General features: G+C 31.0%; 1 protein-coding gene across 1 annotated transcript in view; it reads right to left on the bottom strand.

Annotated features, from left to right (window-relative positions):
* LOC136969561 (BTB/POZ domain-containing protein 7) overlaps positions 1-17,728 on the bottom strand; it is a 48,281-nt gene extending 30,553 nt beyond the window's left edge. The window contains exons 1-2 of the mRNA XM_067263778.1: positions 17,522-17,728; positions 847-2,129 (exon numbers count right to left, since the gene is read on the bottom strand). Of these exons, the coding sequence (XP_067119879.1) occupies positions 847-2,125 (1,279 nt within the window). The 5' untranslated portion in view covers positions 2,126-2,129; positions 17,522-17,728. The remainder of the gene's footprint in view (positions 1-846; positions 2,130-17,521) is intronic.
* Positions 17,729-25,191: the final 7,463 nt, after the last annotated feature.

The following is a 25,191-nucleotide window of genomic DNA, read 5'->3' as shown; positions in this document are numbered from 1 at the left end:
TTGAAATTGTCAATTTAATTTTGGACATCAATGTAGATTCTATAATTTTTCAAATCTCAAGATAGATTATCATTTTGTTAAAAAAAAAGTGTGTCATCTGAAAGTTTCTGTTAGAGATATCATTAAGTACCAATAAACAGCTGATTTTGCTAAGCAGACAAAAATGAAATAGTAGTATATAATTGTTAACTAAAATTAAATGTGCATCAATAACTACATGTTAAAATTAGTGCAAATAAATAAGAAATAGAAAAGAAAACTGAATTTTAAACTGAAAACATTTAAAATAAATATTTAAATTTATTTAAAATGTTTAATATATATTGATTAATCTTTAAATATTTATTATTCACATAATAATTTATATTTTAAAATATTATATTAATATTAAAATATGTAAATCATAAAAAATTACTATAAAACTGAAGATATATTAATGAAGATTTTCACTTTAGTTTCAACAATTAACTGATGAAAATTTATTCTCAATTACAAATGGAAAAAAAAAATTATTTTTCTTATTCTTTTAAGAAAAATATTTAAATTTTTTACAAAATTAGGATACAGAATTTAAAAACTGAAAAATAAAATTAAAAAAATATGAAAAATGATAAAAATCTATTAAAAATGAACCACATTAACTGAAAATAATGAATTCAGCTTTGAAGAGGAAAGCCATATTTTCCTATCAGCTTTGAAACAGATGTATGTATTGGAAATACAATAAACTATAATATAATTACTTTATGAAATAAATTATTCTATAATAATAGATATTATAATTACTGTACTACATAAAAAATAATTAATTTTTTATTTCAAATAAAAGCACAAAAATTAACTTACACTGTACTAAAGATTCCATTTCTATAAATCGGGCTACTTCACATAATTGCATTGCTTCTTCTATTAAGATCCTTTGTAAATGAATCTCAGGTAAATTTCCTCGTTTTGAAGCTGCCATTAAAAGTGATCCAAGATCTAATGTATCTTGATATAGTGCTTGGATCAAAATCTGTGCATAACGACGAGGAATGATTGCTTCATCTAGAATTATTCTTGCTTGTTGCATATCATTCATATCTTTAGATCTCTGTCTTCGACGAATCACATTTCGAAAAAATGAAGATCGAGCTGATAAAATTGCTCTGTGACACCAAAATTCTGCTTCCCTAACACATATTTTACAAGATTTATCAGTATTATCTAAGCTGGAATGATCACATAAATATGATGTTGCACCACAGTTAAAGCTCACCATTTCTGATGTAAATGCAATTGAAACATCACTATAAATCCCTGTTTCAAGAAGATACCTTAAATCTTCTTCTAAAGGATTAGGTATACCAAATTGCTCACTTAGCTGAAAAAGAACACTCAAATTTCCTTCATATGTTGGAGCAACAGATAATTCACCTGTATAAAGATACCTCAAAAGTTCATTGAACATTTCAACACTTACTCCTGCAATGTCAATATCAACAGCTACTTCTGTACATATTGAAGATAAACTATTGAGCAGCTCACGAAAAAATGGACACCTTGCAGCTAAAATTGCACGATGAACTGCAAAAACTGTTCCTTGGTAAATAAGATTAATATCAGAGCAATATTTGTACTGGAATAATTCTCCAAGGTCCTGTTTGCAACTATTTGTTATTGGTCTTGCAATTTCAGCCTGATTAGAAAGTTCTTTCAATGATGCTGTTGCTTCATATTCTTCCACAAGAGCAATTATATCTCGTGGAGGCCAACTGCTCAGAAATTCTCTAAATATTTGTCCATGATCATAACTTTTACTTGTTCTTCTTCTTCTCGTGAGTCTTTTGCGAAGTGTTGATAAAGTTGTTCCTTTTCTTTTCTTCTCTTTACTAAATTGGTCCATTGAAGTTGAAGAAAATATACCACAAGCATTCTGAGTTTGGGAAGCTTGATTATATGTATCTTGTTCAGATTGCTGAACAGAAATGGTTGATGGGAAAGATGATGTACTAACCCCCATCGCATAATATAAATTATCACTTGCTAGGTATGTATCCATCCATGAGTACTTCTTAATATCTGTTCCCCATAGTGAATCTCTTGATTTATAAAAATTTACTATAAGACAATTCAAAATCGTCATTCACCTATTAAAAAAAATAAATTACATTTAAAAACAAAGTTATAACAACAGATACAAAATGCTTTTTTTAAAACAGAAAATATAAAATCATTCAATCCTCTCAAATTCCACAACCATTTTCAGAAAATACTTCACCAATTTTTCAGTTTTGACCTTGGAAAAGCATTTTGTGTCAAAGCTTTTCAGGAAAAATTATATAATATTTATAATTATTATAATTAAATAACATATTATACATTTAAACAATAATTTAAAATATAAATAATAATTAAAACTCTAGAACCAGTTTTCAATTAAATAAATTATTAACAAACAACGAACATTTTCAATTCTCCTCCGAGATCTTCGTCAGGTTCTTTGATGGTTTTGAAAATGGAATGTGATGAAAAACGAAGAACCTGACGAAGATCTCAGAGGAGAATCGAAAACGTTCATTGTTTGTTAATTTTCGTCTTGGGTATCGGAAACTTAAAGGTTTAAGAAGATATTTTGGATTTTATATGTACCGGTATGAGGATTGTTTTCTAAATTAAATAAATCTGCTACAAAACTAATTATGATTTTAGGTGTGAAATAAATAAGACTTGGAAAAAATAATCTTTTTTTCCAAAATTAGAAATTGAATAATAAACATTTACAAACTTAAAATAAAATGAACCCTAATTAACTTTTTGACATTGACAAGTGAAAACTAATCTACTTAGCCACAATACAGGTCAAAATATAGAAACTGACAATACATGGAAATGAATGAAAGCAAACACATGAGCAATAAAATAATGGTTTCCTGATTATCCTCCATTTCTGAATGAAACATGAACTGACCCAATTTTCTGTTCTAACTGGGGCTATTGAGCATTTGTATGACGCCCTTCGGTATCATACAAATGCTCGACAGTCCCAGTTAGAGCAAATCTCTTTCTTTCTCCTTAGCAGATACCCTTGTACCATTTTTTTTTTTAAACAAATGAATAATGTAGAATGTTTCTTTATTAATAAAATGCACTCAAGGATTATATATTTTGTTAGTAAAAGTAACAATTTATTTTATAGATAGTAACCACTACAAGACCCCAAGTTTTCTCCAGGCTCATAGAAAAATCCCCAGCTTGCCCCTCTGGACAGTTTTTATGTCTTAACTTCCATGTGATAAATATCTATTTGTATGCAATAGCACAGAATTTTTTATATCTAAATTTTAAATGTAAAAATATCCATCTATACTTTCAGGCTTTAAAAAAAAATTATTCACTATTGTAGAATTAAGTGATGTGTAGTTCAAGATCAATGCTGTATTTGTTCAGTAGGTTTGTCAGCATTTAATCTAGATCTAATGGAATACAAATTATTTATTGTTCCATGTTTCTTAAACTATGTATAAAAGAAAGACTTCTTAGAATATTATTGTTAATGGAACTAGATCATATATAACTTTCGCACAATTCACAATTTCGCACATTTCTAAAAATTCAACTTTTTAAATATTTTTGTTGATAATGAAAAAATTTGCTTCCATGCAGAATGCTCAGACACTAAGTGCGGTAGCTCGCTCTATGTTCTCGGAAACACATTACTTCCTAAAATAGCGGACTTCTTGGAATCCTAACCACTACTGTGCTGTTCCGAGCAAGAGGTCAAAACAGTTTCAGTCTTGCATTAGGGTGTGTGTGTGCCAATTTATTTGTTTATGTTTAAATATTTCATCCTATAAATTGATAAATATGAGTGAGAAATGGAGAAACTGCAGTGTTGATACGAACAAAAAGAAATTAAGGACTCAAACTTCATACGATCAAAACAAAGATGGAAATAATTAAATGTTCTGAAAACGGAGAATCTTTTGCTTCAATCGGAATTTTGTACAATGTAAACAGATCTACAATATGTTCAATTTTGAAAAATAAGAGTAAAATTAAGGAATACGTTCAAAATTGTGGAAATATATCTTCAAAGATTGTTTCCAAAAGACACAGCATAGTGATGAATAAAATGGAAAGATCTTTGTCATCATGGATTGATGATCAACATCAAAATAATGTCCTTCTGAGTTTTTCAATTATTCAAGCTAAGGCTCTTCGTTTGCATGAAGATTGGAAAACTAGATTAAATATAGCAAGTAAGGTGTTTCAGGCAAGTAATGGCTGGTTCAACAAATTTAAAATGAGATACGGTATTCAACTAACTCTTAACAAGTTTATAAAGAAAACATCCGAAAGCACTTAAACACACCTCATTAAATTCATTATGTATACATATTGATAAATAAATACTTTAAAACACAGTTTTTGGTGCATATTTTTTTACATCCCTCTACTTTCGAACATTCAACATTCGCACACACTTTCAGGAACCAATTATGTGCGAAAGTCGAGGGCCACCTGTATGTACAGTACTATACATATTACAAACTGGAACAGAGATGAAAATTCAGAGTAGCATCATAAAAATTCATTTCAATTAAAATTCTTAACCAAGAAACACTCATAAAATGTTATTCTATATATTCCAAGGTCATAGTTCTGAATATTAAATCAAGATAAAAATATTGATAAATGGTAAATACATCAATAAACTTTGAACTGTTTAAAAGTTTTTTTTATCCCAGGTGTATTTATAATCAACATTTTGTTTATTGAATGGATTTTATTGTATACCTACAGTACATAACAACATTCATCTTACAACAGATCAATTACAAGAGATTAAAAGTGAAATATTACTATTATCTTCCATCTTTCCATATCTTCCATATCTTTCCATATTCATTAAATTTAACTTAAATGAATAATACTTTTTGACACCATTAAGAGAAGCACAAAAACATTGTTACTGATCAGATTTTAAAAAATCAAGTTAAATGTTAACAAAAAGTAGAAAACCTTCTGTTGAACACAGTCATTTGATGAGATGACAAAGAAGCATAATGAATATGAGAACTTCACTGAACATTGGGAAAGAGAAAGAATGACATACACAACTGCAGCTAAACATTTTGGTATTTATATAACAAAATTATTATTTACAACATAGATGATGGCCAGTTTTACAATAAATAATAGATTACACATCTTAAATGTAATTAATATGTAGATTTACACATCTTTTTTACACTTACACCTATTACCTACTTATTTATGATATTACCTCTCCTAACTCATATTTATTCACTGGTGATTACCTATAAACAGTGTCCAACAGTCTAAGTTATTAACCAACAGGAAGAATAAAATAAACATACAAAGAGTGCCCAGAATATACAAAATACCATGTGTATTTTGTATATTCTGTCGTGTATTAGATCTAGTGAATACTAGATCTAATGAAATCTACAAACAGGGCTGTATCAGAGGCTGCATTAATAACAAGGACAAGTTAAATCTAGCACAAGCTTGGCAAGTTATGCTGAATTTACACAAGGAGATGTTGATTAATTTTTAATATCTAGATTGACTTGTTATAATTTTAATATCCAGATTTATGATTGACATGTGGGAATTTTTCAAAAATAGATTTTGAAATATCTTGAAAATTACTCAAATCATTACTGGCTGAACATTTGAAACTTAAAAAAGTTTTAGAATGCCTAGGACATGATATTAAAATAATTTATAACATTGGAATTTCAGTAGAACTATAATTCTATCTCGTTATTTCATCCAAAGAGGGTCTCTGAACAAAGCTGAAAACATTTGTGTTTGAAAACTCAACGTGCTAGAAGTTGTATGGCAAGTGTAAATTAGTTAATTTATCAATTAATAATGGAAAAACATGACCACCAGAAATACTATTTCCTCAGAACAGCTTCAGTATAGAATTGCCAAGAAAGTATATAATCCATATTCTATATTAACAAAGATAATGAAACATTATCTCCAATCAATATCAAAAAACTTAGAGATAGTACAGTAATACCTCGACTTACGTTACCCCGATTTACAGAAACCCAGAGTTACGCGATTTTTAAATTTCGTCGATTCGTCTTTTGTTTGAGCGCCACACAACTCTTGATTACTCACTTCCCCACACTATTATTCAGCTTACATGTTCGGACATGTCGCGTGGAATCGACGCATAGTTACAATTTATTTTGTGTTATTTATTTCTGTGTTTGTTATATCTACGGAGACTTGAAAGACTCTACTATGTCATCCAAACGAAGTAGAACTGATTCTTCTGCATCAAACAAGAAAAGAAAAACTTTATCTTTGGAATGTAAAGTTAACATTATTAATGTCTTCGATACAAAAATGAAAAGGGCTTACAAAGTTTAGAAAATATAGACTCCAATGAAGAGCGCATTTCTTCTACAAAATGACAAATAAAAAAATTATTAGCATGCTACGAGGAAATTTTGCGGGAGAAAAAAATCTTTGAGCTGTCAGACGAATTTGTTAGATTTTATGAAGCCTTCTAGATTAAAATAAGGCGGCAGTTTCTTTATGCAGCAACAGTGTAGCAAAATGACGTCACGAGCAGTGTTGGCCAATTAGAAACCAGTTTCAGTGTGTTCACTGTAAAGTGCTTCTCGAGTGCTGCATAAAGAAACGCAGTCTAACTTCAGTTTACGATTTTAATAATATAATTTGTTATGCATGTGTATTAAAGATTTTATTACACATTTTTTCTAAATTATTGTTTTCTTTAGTCTCCGGCCCCAATTAAAAATAATTTGTATGTATTTATATGCGAAATTATACCCCAACTTACGTGAATTCGACTTACGTGGTTATCGCTCGGTCCCACCTATCGCGTAAGTTCGGGGTATTACTGTATAATCAAAATTATCACAATGCATTATTTGAATGAAATTGTCCAGTGTTTGGTTTGACTTCTTAACTGAACACTGGACAAAACCCATAGATCCGGATAGTTCAGTTCAAAACCAGACAGTTGGCAACTCTAGATATTATAGATCAAGAGTTGCGAACCAATATAATAGTTATATTGGTTCATCTGTGAATAGGAGGACCTGCCAGAGGCATTATGAGAACAAAGGAAGAGAGGGTGCATAGCACCCAAGTATTTTTAATTTAAGAATTTCATTTAGCAGATGAACATAGTTGTTATTTACTGAGTGTGTCAGTTGCATCAGTTTTAAGGAAATTACCTATCCAATCATGCAGTTTTCCTTGTTAGCATCTTGCATATCAAGCAAGCAAGCTCCAATAGAATGTTATGCTAAGCAAGAGAGACTCTAATTTCCTTTCTTGTGTAAATATAAAAACTAGAAGTGCAGTATATGTCCATCATGCACAAAGATTCAGGGGAAATTAAAGAAGTCCCAGGGAAATTTGTGGTAGGAAAAATAATACTATGGCAGTAGCCACAAAAAACAGAGTAATGTTACAGGTAAGCCTATAGACATTAACTGGGTAAATTCACCAAAATGCAGGAATCTTGTGTTTTAAAACTGAAGTTGAAAAATGCAGATTATATTAGTGAGGTTGAGGCCAATGCTTCCAACGCAAAACGTTTACGTCAGACATTCAGCATCACCATCCCATAAGCCTAGAAGTTTGACAATGGTGTTTGGAATGTTGAGCATGATTCCACTGACGTTGCAAACGCCATTGTCAAACTTCTAGGCTTACAGGAAGGCAGCTCTGAATGTCTGATGTACACATTTTTGCATTGAATACGTCGGCCACAACCTCACTATTGTTTCTGATCAGTTCAGTCATTTGTTATATCACTACTTATACAGTTTTGCAATTGCTGTAGAGACAAGTCAGTATTAGTTACAGAACCACACTTTTGATTTTTATAAAAACCTGAAACTGACAGAGCTTTAAAAAGAAGGAAACCCTTTTTATTTCAAAATTCTTTTTGACACTACAGTATTTAATGGGTGAAATTTTCTGTCAGCTTGAATTAAAATAAAATATTCATACATTCCCCACACAATAAATTTGTAATTAATAAACTGTGTTTAAAACTCTGTCTGAATTGTCTCAATTAAATAGCTAAATAGCATATATAAGCATTATTTTCCTTTATTTTTCATATTACTTTATAGATTTACTACAAAATAAAAAATAATAATGAAAGAGAAAGTCAAAAATTCAAATAAATTTTCAGAAAAAATTGTACGTATATCGTAATCATTGTAAATAAACTTTGCATTTTTCAAGATCAAAAAGTATATGCTATGTTATAACAATGAATAAGGCCCAAACTCTATGAATTTATAATTGCCAAAATATGCATTTTAAATATGAATTTTAAAAATTCTGATTTAAGAATACCAATGAATGCAGAAAACAACATAAATCATTTATTGATACTATATAGTTATTGAACAGTTAAATTAATTACTAAATAATTTGTCACTAGAGGAATGTGTTAGGTGCCATCTCTTGTTAGATTTAATAATTATAATTAAATTAAATAATTTAGAAGATTCTGGAAGAAAAGAATTGGCCCAGAGTGGGACTCAAACTCATAACTGCAGCTTACTGTTGGGAATGCATTGCCAGTTATGCTACTTGAGCCTCCAGTCTGATCTCTTCCAGAGATATTTAAACAAGAGACAACCATCTTCAGTTACATGAATGCAAACACTGAATGCGTCCCCAGCCAACACCACATGTAACCGAAGATGGTTATCTCTTGTTTACACATCTGGAAGAGGAGATCAGACTGGAGGCTCAGGTAGCATAACTGGCAACATATCCTCACAGTAAGCAGCAGTTGTGGGTTTGAGTCCTGCTCTGGGCTCATTCTTTTCTTCCAGGATTTTCTAAATTATTTAATTTAATTATAATTATTAAATCTAACAAAAAGATGGCACCTAATGCCTCCCTCTAGTGACAAATTATTTAAATTAAATTAATTAATTTAAAATTGCAATATAATCCAGTAGTTGTTGGCTTTTTATGTATGTACCAATACATCGTGTTTGTAGAATGTTGGTTTACAGTATGTATATTGTCTTGTGGTTGATTACTTCCAAAACCTTGTAACATTGAAGAAAAGTCATACCAGACATCTTTTTCCAGTGTTCCTATAGCTACATTTCCTACAGGTTAGAATGTCAAGTCTCAATTTTCATCAATAGAGATCCATATGTATTTGCCAGTCATAGCTACTCTTATCCAACTTAATGTGTCTTCAAAGCATTTTGATTTCCTAATTGTTGATTTGTCAGGTATGTTTTCTTGAGTGTATTTCTCCAGAAATTGAAGGAATATGTGATTATTCAGTTTGTAAAATGGAACGTTAAAAGCATCTGTCAAGTCCAAGATACATTGGGATAGCTTTCCTGTAGCTATGGTTAATTAATTCTTTTCAGTGAGAAGGGAATTTTGCTTGCAGGATTTATTCAGAGCTGCTTTATGCAACAATGTGTCAATATATTGCAGGATGCAAAACTTCCTTTCTGTATTTATAGCCTTCCCACATAGACATAACAAAACACTGCCATCAGTGCTAAAAGTTTGATCTCCAAATTCAGCAAAAAACTTTTTAATAGAACATTCATTGATGCCTTTACTTTTCTCATTGTTACCAGTTGCAGTCAAACCAAACATATTTTTTAAAAATGAATTACAAAAATTCTATTAAATATAAAGTGAAGAAATTTAGTCAGCTGATAGAAAACAAGCAGCAGAAGGATAATCTATTACAATTTGCATGCTAACACATCAAAGTGTAGTGTGGAAAGGGTTCAACACACACACACACAGTCTTGAGCATTTTTGAGAAAAGGGGGCACCAGTGTCTGACAAGTGCTAGAATTTTATGGGTTAAAATTTCAGTAGAATTGAACTGATAATTTTTAGACATATTTTCAGGGTAAAGTTTTGTTTATTCCAAAGCCAAGCCTAAATATGCATTTTACATATGCTTCTATGCAAATACATAAAATTCTAGTTATTAACCAGTTGTAAAGTAGCAGTTGTTAACTTTAGAGTAGTAACCCAACTTAATTGAAGACTACTTATATAATTCATTTTTCAATATTTTAATACAACTTTAAACTATAAATATATAATAAAATAAATATTCATATATTTAATTAGTAGATACGAAGCAAAAATAAAACAGGATGTATAAAAACTAAAATTAAAAAAAAAATTGGAATTTTATAAGCTATTTTTAAAAATACTTGATTAGTTAACAATTAATTGTATGATTCAATGATTATACAGTCCTAATTAATCATTCATCCTTAATCAGCTAACTTAATAATCAGCCCATCCTTATAATTTGACCTATTTTTAGAAATACAGTACTACAAACAGTTAATAGTTAAAGACAGTTTTATTCAGTTTTTAAATATTGCTTTGAATACTACATTTGAACAATTAATGGATTAATTTATTGGAGGACATTAACATTTCTCGAAATTAAAATTAAGTTTTTGTAAATTAGAATATTACTGCTTGGCTTTTTAAGTATAAAACTATATTTTAATTAAATTATTTTACAAAATTTGAATTAGAAATAAGAATTTCTATCACTTAAATATCTTAATAATTAAAATTAAGATAGTTATGAAATGATAACACCATCTACTTCAGTTCATATTTTGTAAACACAGTAGACTCTTCTTACTGTAATCACAGATATTGTTAACAGTTCTTTAATGTTATCAAAATAGCAGATCCAAAACATACAAATTACATCACACTTATAAACTTTGCTTATTGTAATTAGAGTTCAGTTATTGTTATCATCGTATTTAATATACTGTATAGGCATTTTTAACTCTATTTTCATATTATAAGCTTCAACTTGTAATAATGTGTAATTATTATCAGTCTTAATCAGGACTATGTTCATTAACACAGAATGCTAAGAAATCTAATGGTTATGAGGATGGAATGAAGAATTATTATGAGTATCTTTGAATAGTGTCAAGTTGGTGAGTCAGCCCAGTTGTTTTTAAAATAATGGAAGAAGTATAAATGACTCATTTATTCATTATGATCATAATTTTATCATCATTAAAAAAAATATACTGTATATTTATACTAGTACATATTGCTCTCTTTCAGATAAGTAGTACTTATAGTAATGGTGCAACGGAAACATTAATATCACTAGTCAATCTTAACACACAAAAAGTATTCCGGATAAACTAGTTAGAATTCTACAAGTGATCAGTCAGAAGTGGTTAGAAATAAATCTAATATCACAACATAATTAGACACAGCAAGAATTCTTCATTGCTTAACATCGTTTAGTGCTTTAAATGTTAACTATTTTAATTATTTGTTTAATAGTTTAAATTGCTAGTACTTCTTACTTCAATTACGCATTAGCTGTTGTCAAAAATGGCATCGACAAACAATACTGATAAATTATATATTAATAATAATTATTATAATTCTTAGATCTTTGTCTTAAACAACTTTTATTTCAAAATGTATTAAAATGTCAGTCAATAAAATCAGAATTTTCACTAATTGTTGTCTTATTTATTCATTTAACATTATCATTTTGTTACTGTTATGAGTATAGGCAAGTCTCAAAGTGATTATATAAATGGATTGTGTTGTAATTTAATTAAAATATAAGAATATACATATTATATTGGTGAAAAAAAATTGGCAGTATTGATTTGCATATTTAGAACAAAAATTTATTTTTAAAATTATAAATCAATAACAAAATTTTGTTGGTTTACTTTTATAATTCAACAATAAATGTTTTTGTTTTTTAACAAATAAATTTATAAGTAACATTTTCTTAATCTGACCTCTAAATATAGTAATCCTAAATCTGCAAACAATACCTATTCAATTATTATTAATTAAATACTATTATAAACTATTTTAAAGTTTAATTGTTGCAAAATGTTTTTTTATTTCACTTATCTTCTATTAAATCTAAATCACAGATTATAGTTATTATTTTCACTTCATGTATCAAATTCTTCTCTTAAAGGCTCAAGTATAATAATCAGCTTTGTTTTAGAACAAATTTAATTAATCATCTTTTGTTTAAATTTAATAAGTTTCTCAACTATTTTTTTCTTAAGTCATTTCGATTGATGCATAGAATCATTTTTATTTCTCAGTATCTTATCTGATTTCTAGACAGATCCAAAACTGATGGTCACTGATGTTAGTCTGGGACATATTAGTCAGAAATGTTTATAATGCAACTAATGGAGTGCTTTTACTATTAATGTTCATCAATCCAATCTGTGTACACTAGCAAAAAAGGGTTCCAAACGTTTCCTTTAGGATAAATTTTTGTCTGTTAAATCAAGGGTCTATGATATTATGATTTTGTAATAGTAAATAGTAATGCCACAGTTTAACACCAGTTCGACAAAGAATATGATCCCAAGTCTGTGCCACCTGATATGACAGTAAATGTTTGACCAGAAAATGATAGTATCCGTTTTCAAGATTTAATGCAACTTTTGTTGCTTTTTCTCAGATTAAAGAAGCAGTTTAAGGGGACATAATTGTTACACACATACTCAAGTAAAAAAAAAAAAAAAAACATCATAAGTGACCCCAGAGAATGACTAATGAGTAAAGAAAATTTTTGAAAAATTCCAACTGCATCAACCAAAAAGGCCTCATAACAGCTGTACATCAGAAGATCATCTCTGCAGACCATCATGAAGGCAACATTGGATCCATTTCCATACAAAATTCAGCTCTGTCAGCCATTGAATGAATGTGATATCCCAACACAGACTAGACATTGAGAACATGACAATTACAAAATGGGAAATTGGATTAACTGACTTGAACAAGATCTGATTTAACAATGAGGATCCATTTCTATCTCCAAGAATATGTAAATAACTAGAACTGAAGACACTAAGGGTATGAAAATACTATCCCTTCATTTGCAAGGAATAAAGTGGTGTGCACTCAACAGGAAGTGCATAATTGAACCCATATCCATCAATGGAAATTACTAGTGCAAGGTAAAGACAAATATTTGCAGAGGAATTTAAACCAACAGCAAGACATGATCAAATGGTCAATATCAACTGGTTCATGCATGATGGCACACTTTCACATCAAGTTATTGATGTGTTTTCCTGGCTACAGGATACATTTTAGAACTGTATCATGCTTTGACCACCAAGAGATTCATTGAACAAGACATTAAATGGCCACTCTACAGTCCACAGAAAAAAGACTAATGAAATGAACCATCAAGAGATTGTGTGTGGTTATTTAAAGAACCAAGTCTTCCAAAATGGCCTTAGACCATTAAGTATAAAGTATAAAAAAAAAAAATTATCATTTCAGACAGAATTTAGTAGACCAATGATAAAAAGCATGTTCTTGGCAAATTCCAGTCCTCCTCTATAATGGTGAAGATGTTATCAATTTTGAAAATCCACTCTATTAATTTTGCTTATTGCTTAAGGTTTCTGAAAATTTTAGTAAATTTGTGTAATTTTTTAAAACCTCTTCTTAGCCACCCTATAATTTTCATTTCCAAAGTGCAGGAAATAGAGGCTTCACACAAGCAAAAGTCTTTTTTCTTTTGATTGATTCAAGCTGAGATTTTTTTAGCTGTTTCTTCCCCACATGTGAATTAGCTTTTATTGCCTTTATAACTAGAGATGAAGAACCACCTCTAGTCATAAAGGAAATAAAGGATAATTCCTTTGCTGACAATATACTCCAGAATACTTTTATAATTCCAAGATTACCCTCTGTATTTTTTATAACATTCCATTGAAGATAGATAGGAAATTGATTTCCATTTATCATCAATATAATTTAAGTAAAATGATGAAATCAATTTCCAAGGCAAAATTTTTACACCTGCTTTTTCTTTTTAGTAAGTATAGTATTAGCAACAAATCAAATTTGTTGGGTTTCTGTCATTTCAGCATTTATGCCATTTACATCTAATTTTCCATCATCATCATCATTTTTGCAACCTTGTCAAGGAAATTTGCCTTTGCACATATTCTGCAATGTACTATTATATTCTGCTAGATTTAATTATTTTGAACAAATATATCATTTAAAAAAGCAATAATTTTCTAATCTGATCATGACTGTCATTTTTCCTTTAGAAACATTTTTCTCCTGCTTTTTTTTTTCTCTTTTCTCTTAAATTAGTGTCAAACTTTGAATTTAATTCTATAAAGATGAAAAATAGACTTTGTTCCAATTCATAACTATCAATCCCATATAACTTCTACACTCTAATTTAATATAATTACTTATATTTATGTTAATTATTTAATTAAAATGTAAACATTACAAATAGTTTTTATTTTCATAAAACTCATTTTTAACTTTATCAGATGCAGTTAGAAATCTTTGTGCTACAATTGTTTTATGTAACATTTTTTTAAAGAGCTATTTTATGGACCGGTACATACTCAGACTTTATATTTATATATGACAATCACAGAAATATAAAGTATTTTTCATTCTCTCCCTCTTTTTAAACTTCCAAGCTTTTCTATTTTTTCCCAGTATGTACAGTACTTTAACATTTTTATTTCAAAGCTCTTTTCACTTCTTTATATTTTGCAAGCAGTTAATCACCCATATATTCTACACACAGTTTCATCCACTTTTCAAACAATAATAATCTTATGTTATAAGCAATATGCATGAAACTAATTTATTAATTAAGAGAAATCTAAATTTTAATACTAATTCTAGATCATCCATAATTATTTTCTTAGTTTTAACTTTTCAGGAATAGTAATTGACAGATATAATCTAAAAACAATATTTTATAACTAATTAAGCCTACAGATTTAAAATATGTAAAGTTTACATAAATTTTCATAAGGAAAGTTTACTTTTTCTTATATTCCTACATAAATAAACAATTTGTGCTATTTAATTGTTTTAATCCCAAGATCTTTATTTATTTTGTTCAAATTCTATAAAATATGGAATTAAGTCTTCTAATTATCAACAAATAAACTACACATTTGAACTTTTTTTAAAAATAAATTAGTCAAATTGTCATAAATTCTTACATCAACAAATTTTAAAACAAAGTTAAATGAAAAGGAAAAAAAAATTACAAACTAATAAAGTTTATAATCTTTTTCTTTAAGTTTTAAAACATTACAAAAATAACAAAATAACCTAATAAAAAAGAGAAAATTTTACCAGGATATTATTCATTATTTAATAAATAAATTATCACTAAAGCAATTATCAATTAACAATTTTAACACTTCAATAAGTTAATTTTTTGCTAATAATTCTGGAATTCCTAAAAAAAATTGAATGGAAGTAAAGCTCAAAATCTCAACTTTTGTAAGTTAGTACATTACTAAGCTCTCTAAGTCAAACTCTTTTCTAAATACGTATTTTGAGTTATCATATAACCATACAGATTATATTTCTTATGGAAAAAAACATGATAACTTTGCCTGTTACTAGTAACAATTTCATTAAATCAATTAATTTAAGGAGTACAAAGATGTGTAATACACAAAATGCTAGTATTTTTGGTTATTATTTCATTTATAATATAGATTGTTAATATATATAAAAACACATAACAAACTAAGATTATTTATGCAAGAAAGAAGAATACACTTATCAATTTAACAAAAGAAATAAACTGAAGAAAAAAATAACTTAATCAATACATTAAATGATAATGATTATATCTTTGGATCTAAACTTGAAAGAAAATAAATTTAATAAAGCAATCATTATAGAACAATTAAGCTTTACAATAATAGTGAACAGTATTTATCATCATTTTATTTATTATGATAAGGATAATGAAAATGTGTAGCATTCTATAAATTTCTTAAAAAGAGTCTATGAGTTTTAATTCAAATTTAGAATTTTGGCTGTTGTTTGATTTGATTGTTGATGACTTGGTTATATTTATTACATCTGATCAATGAAACTCTTTGCTATTTGGATTAATAGAATTACTTAAATGACTTTAGTCAGATTACATTCTGACTATCATAAGACTAATTAAATTAACCTTATTATAACACAAATGTAATATGGCTTAAGTTGTTTGAGTAATTAAAACTTTAGGTTAATTTGAATTTATCTTTACTAGATTTACATAAATTATCAAAAATCCAAAATTATAGATTATTTTATTATTAATTAAATAACTATTGCAAGCTTTAGAGTAACTATTTCTAGAAAGTAGATTGAATAAGAAATGAAAAAGATGTTATTTTTATATAAAACTTTTATTTAAAAGTTAAGAGAACTTTTTCTTAATTTTGTATAAAAAAACCATAAAAAATTTTAAATTCAATTTCAAAAAATGTTTGATGATGTAAGAAATACCAGAATGTTAATTAGATAATCATCTTTTACTGTTAATTTTTCATGGTGTATACCTTAACTAACTTTTATTACATATAAAAACATTTCAGATAACAAAAAAAATTGAACAAAGATGCTTTACAATAAAATAAAATCATCTTAAGAAAAATGTTCTATTTTTAGAGTGTTTGACATATGTAAATTCAACTGATATGAATATTAAAAAACTCTTGATGTTACACACAACTTTTATAATATCCATATGTTAACTGTTCATTAACAAGGTTATATTTTCAAAAACTAAAAGTCAATATATCTAAAATAAGGATTTTTTTCAAATATGCATCTATAGTTTTTCTATTCGTTCAAAAAACATCTGTTCCGACAAAGCAACAAGATTATCCTATCTTTCAAAAACATTAATCAAAATAATTGAATTACATTAAATAATACTATATTCTTCTAATGAAATAAATAGCTACAAAGTACATTTTTAAACAACATTAGCGAAGTAAATTATTATTAAAATATACATAATATACAAAGTAGATTGCAGATTATTTTGATATATTTATTTTGGCAAATCGAAGACTCGAAATTTCTCATGTTCATTTAAAAAGAAGAAATAGATACACTTAACGTATTAAACACCTAATTTTTTTTTTAATTAGCCTTAATAACTATAAAATTTATACGCCGGCAAAAGTAAAGTAAATCAGTATACGTTTACAATATTTAAATTAGCCGTTATACTTATTATTATTAACATTTGCCTAAACATTACATCAGTATACAACATATTTAAGCTAAATGAAAACATCCAATCACTTTTAAGTGTTGTAATATTAAATGGACAATAACAAACTGATATACAATACTTTAAATGTTCATTATATCCTTTCTTAACAGATTCTTATCAATTAAGTAAATAAATATTTATACAACAAAATATTAAGGTTTAATTTTATGATACAATTCATTTTCTGTCGTTTTTTTTTCTTACAATATAGAGCAATAGAGATTTATAATGGATAAAAACATATTCAATGTTAAAATTCGTGACGTATAAAACACAAGTTTATATTATTACATGCAAAACCTTTTGTAAACTTTACTAATTTGCAAAAGATTATAACGATAATAGTGATTTAGGATGTCGTAAGTAAATATTCGAAACTATACTTACCGCGATAATTTTTATTTTTATTTTTTTTATATATATTTTTTTTGTTAAAAATACGACTGACACATATCTAGTTTTTCATGTTTTCTAATATAATTTATAACAATTCTGGAAAGTTTGGAAATGAAACAAATGTAAAAATGATTTGAAAGACAACAACAAACACAAAACTAACATGGATGTCGGATCGAAACATTCGCGGACAATGCAGCATTGTTGCCAACTAAGCGTAATTGCAGCAATAAAAATTCACAATGACAACTTTGCGGACATTCTATGACAAATTTGAATAAAATGCATATATTATAAAGTCGAGTGTCGTAATACTTAATCTTTTGTTAAACGAACGTTATTAAATTCTTACGCCAATCTTTAAAACGCGAAAACGCGCTACTTCCGACTTCAATTTTCAAAACTTTCGTTTAATAAAATGAAAAGGAAAAAAATTTTGAAAAACGTTTTAATTCGTTCGTATATTTCAGCAGATTCGTTTGTAGTTTCAAAAATCGTATTTTTTAGGGAAGCAATAGTAATGGGCATTCTTGTATGATAAATAGAGTAGCCTGTTTTGGAGGAGAAAAAACAATAAATACCGAAATACACAAATTGAACCGATTCGAATATAATACTTGAAGAAATAAATTTCATATTTAGCGTTGATTAATAACAAGAGAAGAATTTGGTGCTAAATGTATTGAGGAGAGAAAGCAAACATAATGTAAGGTAAAGTCGGAAGGAGGAGAAAAGAAATAACGGATAGAGAAGTTTCCACAATTTCTTCCGACATTTTTGACCATGTTCAACCGTTTCTCCTTTAAGTGTTTTAACCGAATAAAAGTTTTGAGACGTTCGATTTTTCCTATGCCGTCATATTTCATAAGAGCCGAGTATTTGGCCGCTTGCGAAGGGTCGTCAATGTGCATGGCGACTGGTGCTATTGAAGGCAAAATGCTCTATCTCCATAAAAAATTGAAAATGAAGTTACGAACTTATCACACCTAATAAAATTAGTATACTGCGTTGTATTTCTGCGTGGAAAATGCTCTGTGTTAATTAACTAGGCTATAGACATGCTCCCAGACGAAGCTGATAGCATGTCTGAAGCACGATTAGAGCTTTCAATAGCGAGGTTGAGGCCAAAGTTTTAAACGCGAAAACGTGTACGTCGGACGTTCAGCGCCGCTTTCCTGTAAGCCTAGAAGTTTGACAATGGCGTTTGGAAAGTCAGTGGAATCATGCTCGACATTCCAAACGCCATTGTCAAACTTCTAGGCTTACAGGAAAGCGGCGCTGAACGTCCGACGTACGCGGTTTCGCGTTTAAAACTTCGACCTCAACCTCGCTATTGTCGGAATTATTACTCGACGTTTCCGATATCACAACTTCCCATAGCGAAATAATTATGAATGTACTGTACATATAAAGCGTAGTCATTGAATGAAGGTCTCATTTATTTGTACTAAAATGTGTTTCGTGTACATCTAAGATAAAGTGGTAATCATTTGTAAACGATCGATCAATGCGTGCTTGACGACAGTTTCTGTGTTTTTAAGGTTTACAGGTATGGTTGGTTTTAGATTTTTATTTTTGGGCTCAGGGGATTCTAAAACGTCGAGAAATGGAAAAAAAAATTTGTTTTTTTTGTATGTATGGATGTTAGTTATGTGCGTGTGCGGCACGATTTTGTTTATCCTCTTTGAAGGTTAATTAATAACTCTTGCGCTTTTTGTCGAATATTTCTGAAACTTTGCAGGAAGGTTTGTGTTTTAGAGGAATTGGGGGATACTCCTATAGAATTTCGGGACTTTGAGTATATATCTGAACTGAGGGGACCGAGACGAGTTCAACGATACCCTACTTTTGGACCGGAGACGAAAAATAAGAAAGTTATCATACTTTTTTCGGTGATCGCGCGGTGATCGGGAGTCGCGTCGCTCTCTCCGCCAAGCCTATCGCAGTCCAGCAAGTCGGCCATATATACCTTCAACAGTGGCAGATGTTGATCCACAAGCACACTGATCGTCTGCAGTTAGAGTTAAGTCCTTTTCGCACACTCTCACGCTCTTCGACCTCGGGGCCTACGGCCCCTCAGGCCCTGACACGCTCGCTGTCGCTCGCAGTCGGCTTTTTTTTTTTTTTTTTTTTTAACTCTTTCCGCCCTGTGGGCACTAAGAGGGCCTTTTTTGCAAGCCATTATGGGTTCGGCCAGGCCCACAATGGGCCGACCGGGTGGTGAGGGACGGGGCCCGACATATCCAGACGGACCACCCCCCGAAAAATTCCTGGGGATTTTTCGACCCGTCGGGATTCGAACCCGGGTCCCCCAGAGCGGTAGGCTGCCACCTTGACCGCTCGGCCCATGCCGCGCGCGTCGCTCGCAGTCGGCTAGTACTACGCGCTTCTCCAACAAGCTTAACCTATCCCTCCGAGTGATAACCGTAGTCCGACGTCATGACTTTACCGCAAGATGGCGGTACTAGCAACTACGGTGCCGTCTGCATGATAGCATTAAAAAGGTATGGTAACTTAAAAAGTATGATGACTTTCTTATTTTTGGTCTCCGGTCCAAAAGTAGAGTACCGTTGAACTCGTCTCGGTCCCCTGAGTTCAAACACATACTTAAAGTCCGGAAATTCCATAGGTGGTAATCTATAGTACTGCCGAGGAATTGATATTAAATTTTGGTGGTTAAAGGTCAAACGGGGTGGGTAGATAGAGCGGAGTCGTGTATCATATCTGAAGTAAAGTCGGACGTAATGACGATTTTATTCGTTATTTTCATTTACATTTTTTAGAAATAAAACCCATTCCTAGCCTCAAATTAAGCTTTTTGACATTTTATTATAATTAAGAATATAAAAAGTTTTTAATAATAAAATATCATAACAGATGGCGCGACACACGCAGTTGACGAAAAAGTTAAGCAACTCGTTGCTGAATTTTTTGGACATGAAATTATTAACAAAGAAGAAAATGTCTTTTCCTCTTTATGTGCCTTCTAACGGTTCACAAAAGATATCTTTCTAAATGAAATCATTTAATATGTACAGTACAGTACCTAACGTAAACTGCGGCTGGATGGCTGAGCGGTCAAGGTGGCAGCCTACCGCTCTGGGGGACCCGGGATCGAATCCGAACGGGTCGAAAATCTCCAGGAATTTTTCAGGGGGTGGTCCGTTCGGATATGTCGGGCCCCGTCCCTCACCACCCGGTCGCCCCATTCTGGGCCTGGCCGAACCCATAATGCCTCTTCTAAAAGAGGCCGTCTTAGTGCCCACAGGGCGGAAAGAGTTTAAAAAAAAAAAAAAAAAAGGATGGCTGAGCGGTCAAAGTTAGCAGTCTGCCGCCACGGGAGACCCGGGATCGAATCTGATGGGTCGAAAAATCCCCAGGAATTTTTCGGGGGTTGGTCCGACTGGATATGTCGGTCCCCGTCCCTTACCACCCAGCCACCCCATTGTGGGCTTGGCCGAACCCATAATGGGCTTGCTATAAAAGGCCTTCTTAGTACCCACAGGGCGGAAAGAGTTACAAAAAAAACCTAACATAATAGTACGTGCGAGAATCGAACATCAGTTGACTCGTCGATTTCCAACGCTATTCTCTTAAGACGATTCAACACTATCTGTCATGTCGTCAATGGCGGATCTACATAGGAACTAATAGGGCTTAATTAAGCCCCTGGGCCACGCCCGCAAAAATTGAATTATTATCATAAATTGTTAATACTTTTTCATTAACATTTCATAAATAAATATATTTCAACTCTAATTTTGATGTTATTAAAAATGAATTTGAAACCCCAATTTAAAGATTCTTAATCTAACAAAAAGTGGGGCCCCATTGGACTTCAATAAGCCCTAGGCCCCGAAACACCTAGATTCGCCACATGTCGTGAATATAACGCGAAACAATCATTCGAGGCAGGTATGACGTCCAATTTTTTCCGTGCTTTGTCACCCAGCATGCATTCTACAATGTTTTTTGCAGCAGGCATAATTAGAGATTTTGCTAATGTGTGTGGCTTTGTTGATTTAGCTAAATGGTAGCTGAGAAGATAGGATGCATTTAGCGACGCTTTGTTTGACTCTGACAATGTTGACTGATGCAAATAACTTTTCCTCACTTTCCCTTCCTTTTAATAAATTTCACAAGATTTTAGTGTTTAGTGGAGATATCACGACAGAGATGACTGTTTTATAAAATTATTTTACAAAACCCCACAGCATATAACATTATTGAAGAGGATGTTCACTGTCTCCAGACCAAGTAAATCTAAGTTACAAATACGAAGCATCATATTTAAGTCGCTTTTGTATCGTGTTACGCATTTCCACTTCTCTTTATCGTTTGCGGTGATTTGACTGTGTCTAGGTACTAGGAAGTTCTTCAGAATTCTCAGGCGTATCTGCAGATAATACAAGCGCGAAGATTGAACCTACATCCAAATATCAACGAGAAACAAACGAACATCAACAGAAATCATAAAGGAATATGACCATGATTAACCAATAAGAACACTCCAATTACCGGAAGTTGCTTTTTTGCACTGCTGTCTTTCTTTAATATTAAGGATGCGATTTTTAGCTTTTTATCCATCTTATATTGTCCAAATTTCTGTCTGTATACACAAGAAATTATCCCACAAACCTCTTTCGATTCGAAAATCGCAATTAGAAAAAGAAACTAAAATTGCCCTCACCTCATACGTTACAAACAGAGCGACACTTGTCGGAGAAAAACAAATAAAAAGCAGAAGCGAGGATAATTAGCCACAACAGTCTGATTCAATAACGTGGACTGTAGGCCCATTGCAACTAGCCAATTCAACGCCCGCAGAGTTGTGTTGCTTCGGAGACCTTGCATGATCTGGAAAAATATCGTAGACGTGAGAATGTGTCCATAATCCGACTAATCTTCAGCTATAGTCGTGCCGGCCAGGAGAAAGACGGCTGGGTTGCTTTCCCCCATACCTGGAACCACTTCTACCAGTGCTTTCGTATGCAGCGTAAATACTGTATGTTTCTTGCGGGTTGCCCGTGTAGATTCGAAGAAAAATTGCGTCTGGGACGGGTGCGGGACAGACGCCCTCATTATTGGGACAAGTTGACGGTTCATGTTGACGGTTCGTCAACATGGCTGAGTGGACTTGTCCCGTGTTATACAGCGAAATGCTTTCATTGCTGTAGAATTAAGCCTAACTCGCACGCGGACGAATTTCGCAACATAACGAAGGCAAATTAATAATACCTGATGTAACTCTGCATAAGTTATTTCGCTTCTTTACTATACTGTAATGTACTGTACTTACGGAAAAGTTTATTGCTAGCTGGAAATAAAACTTCTCAGCTTGATAACTAAAATACACATAAGAAACCACCATCCGTTATTAGATAGGACCGGTTGACGTAACCCCATTTACACCAGACAACTGTTGCCATTTATCTCTGGATTAGCACAGAATGTGCTTTGCCATCTTGCCCGATTTATCAACTTGCCTCATCAATCCCTACAGCGTCCTTCTCGTAACTCGTGGACGGATATTCGCTATAAATTTTAAACAGAGAATCCTTCAGTATTTGTAAATTAATAATGTAACGTGCAATTTTACATTACGAACGTTTACTGCCTGCTCCAGACGTGAACAAATAGTGACGCTAAATTGAGGTTTGATTGTACATAAAATATATAGATTACTATTACAGAGAGAATGTCATGTTTTGAGACTTTCTGCGATATATCTAATAAGTTATGTAAACTCTGAATGTTGTGAAAATTCGTTAATTCGTCTTTTTCATATAAGCTGATAAATCGACGAAAAATGAAATAAGTTTACTCATTAGTTACTTACATTTTCATCTTTTTAATAATTTTCCATTAGTGAAAGAGTTCCTTTAAAATAAATGATCCTTCTCGCCGCTGAATTACGATTGTACGAATTGACTCGCTTGTTCTTGACGAAAAATCCATTCAAAGTGCATTCATTATTCACTCAGTTTCAAACAAATGTTATAAATGAAACTCAATGACAACGAACAATTATTTATTGTGACATCGTCACAATGCCGGGCTGCAATTTTTTAAAATCATATTCTTAATTTATTCAATTTAAAATATATGTTCTCCATCTGAAATTAGTAGTGTCTTTCCCCTGTACATCATACTTTTCCCGATAACAACAGAGTCGTGCCGGTCATCTATGTAACTCCATTCAGGGGATCATTTTTAAATTGAATTCACGTAACTTCAGGTCTATACTGGAAGTTTGTGTATAGTTAATCGGGGCTTCCTCTCCCTAATCTTTCCATATCTGGTTTTAACTTATTGTAATCCAAAAAGTTATTTTTATTTTATGACAAATGGTAAAAAAAATTACTGTTAAATAAACGCACTGTGTCAGTTCCTGGTCTGAATCAAATTTATGTCGAATAAGTTGATATTTGATTCATTGCGCTTACCCAGGAAGCGATGATGCATTGATCAATGACTAAATATATCAGCGAAGTTGTAAAATACGAAACGTCAACATGATGTCATAAAATTGTCCCCGTTATTCTCAAATGCTTTGAATCATAGATACAAAAGTTTTATTGAAAAATGCCTTCGTGTATGGTTTATAGATGCATTAATAATTAGTGAAAATATAGATTGTATATTTCTATATTCAATCTGTGCTTTATTCTCCTCTTATCTGCTAAATGTACAGTACCAGGAATTTCCAACGTGTTCTAAATTTATATCGACCTTTTAGGAATCGATGAACAAATTAGATACATATCATATTGTATATGTGCTATCATTTTCCAAACTTTCCAAATATAAAAAAAATTTGTTAAAAGGCAATGCGTATATAGGCTATATATATATATATATATGAATTATAAGTACTTTTTATTAACGTTTGCACGATGATTGTGTGGCGGAGCGGATAATCTGATAAATCATATTTTCTATCATAAATGTTGTTAAAAACGTTCGAACAAATAAATTTTATTAATTTTATTTTATTACTGTTATTTTTTGGGTCAGTAAGGAGGATTTAAGTTCCTGTAGTCCTTTTCTAATTGTATTCTCCACTGCCTCTAAATACAGATATTCTCGGAACTGAAAAATTGCTAAACGGAAATATATACATGTACCGGTAAGGTGCAAATAAATGAAAATCCGACGGGGACTAAATTTGGACTGTACGGAGGATGTTGCAGAACCTCCCAATTCCGCTGTGCCAACCACAGTTTGGTTTGATTTGACGTATGGAATATAGTCCAGATTTAGCTCCCATCGGATTTTCATTTATTCGGACCTTTAAAGAAATTTTTGGCGGGGAAACGCTTTGCGGATCAGGAGGAATTGGAAGATACCATTCTGGACTACTTCAAGCAACTTAACAAGCAACAGTACCATGAAGGGATGTTTAAAGTAGTGTCACGCTGGGATAAATGTCTCAACGTTTACGGCGATTATGTCGAGAAATAAACAAAAGTATGTAGTTTTTGTGAAATGTATTAAATATTCTATTTAATTATAAATGTTAGTGTAATTTTGGTCTGTACCTTTTAATATCGGACTCCCCTCGTATACAGTAAAACTCCAATTATTCGGACGCTGATTATACGGATCGCCAATTTCCAGATTGCCCTTCGACTTTGTTAAAAATAGACATGAATGTATAT

The sequence above is a fragment of the Centruroides vittatus genome, unplaced genomic scaffold (assembly GCF_030686945.1).
Source record: "Centruroides vittatus isolate TY-2023 unplaced genomic scaffold, ASM3068694v2 contig_18, whole genome shotgun sequence".
In the NCBI taxonomy this organism is placed as follows: domain Eukaryota; kingdom Metazoa; phylum Arthropoda; class Arachnida; order Scorpiones; family Buthidae; genus Centruroides; species Centruroides vittatus.
This window is presented reverse-complemented; position numbering and strand designations above follow the sequence as displayed.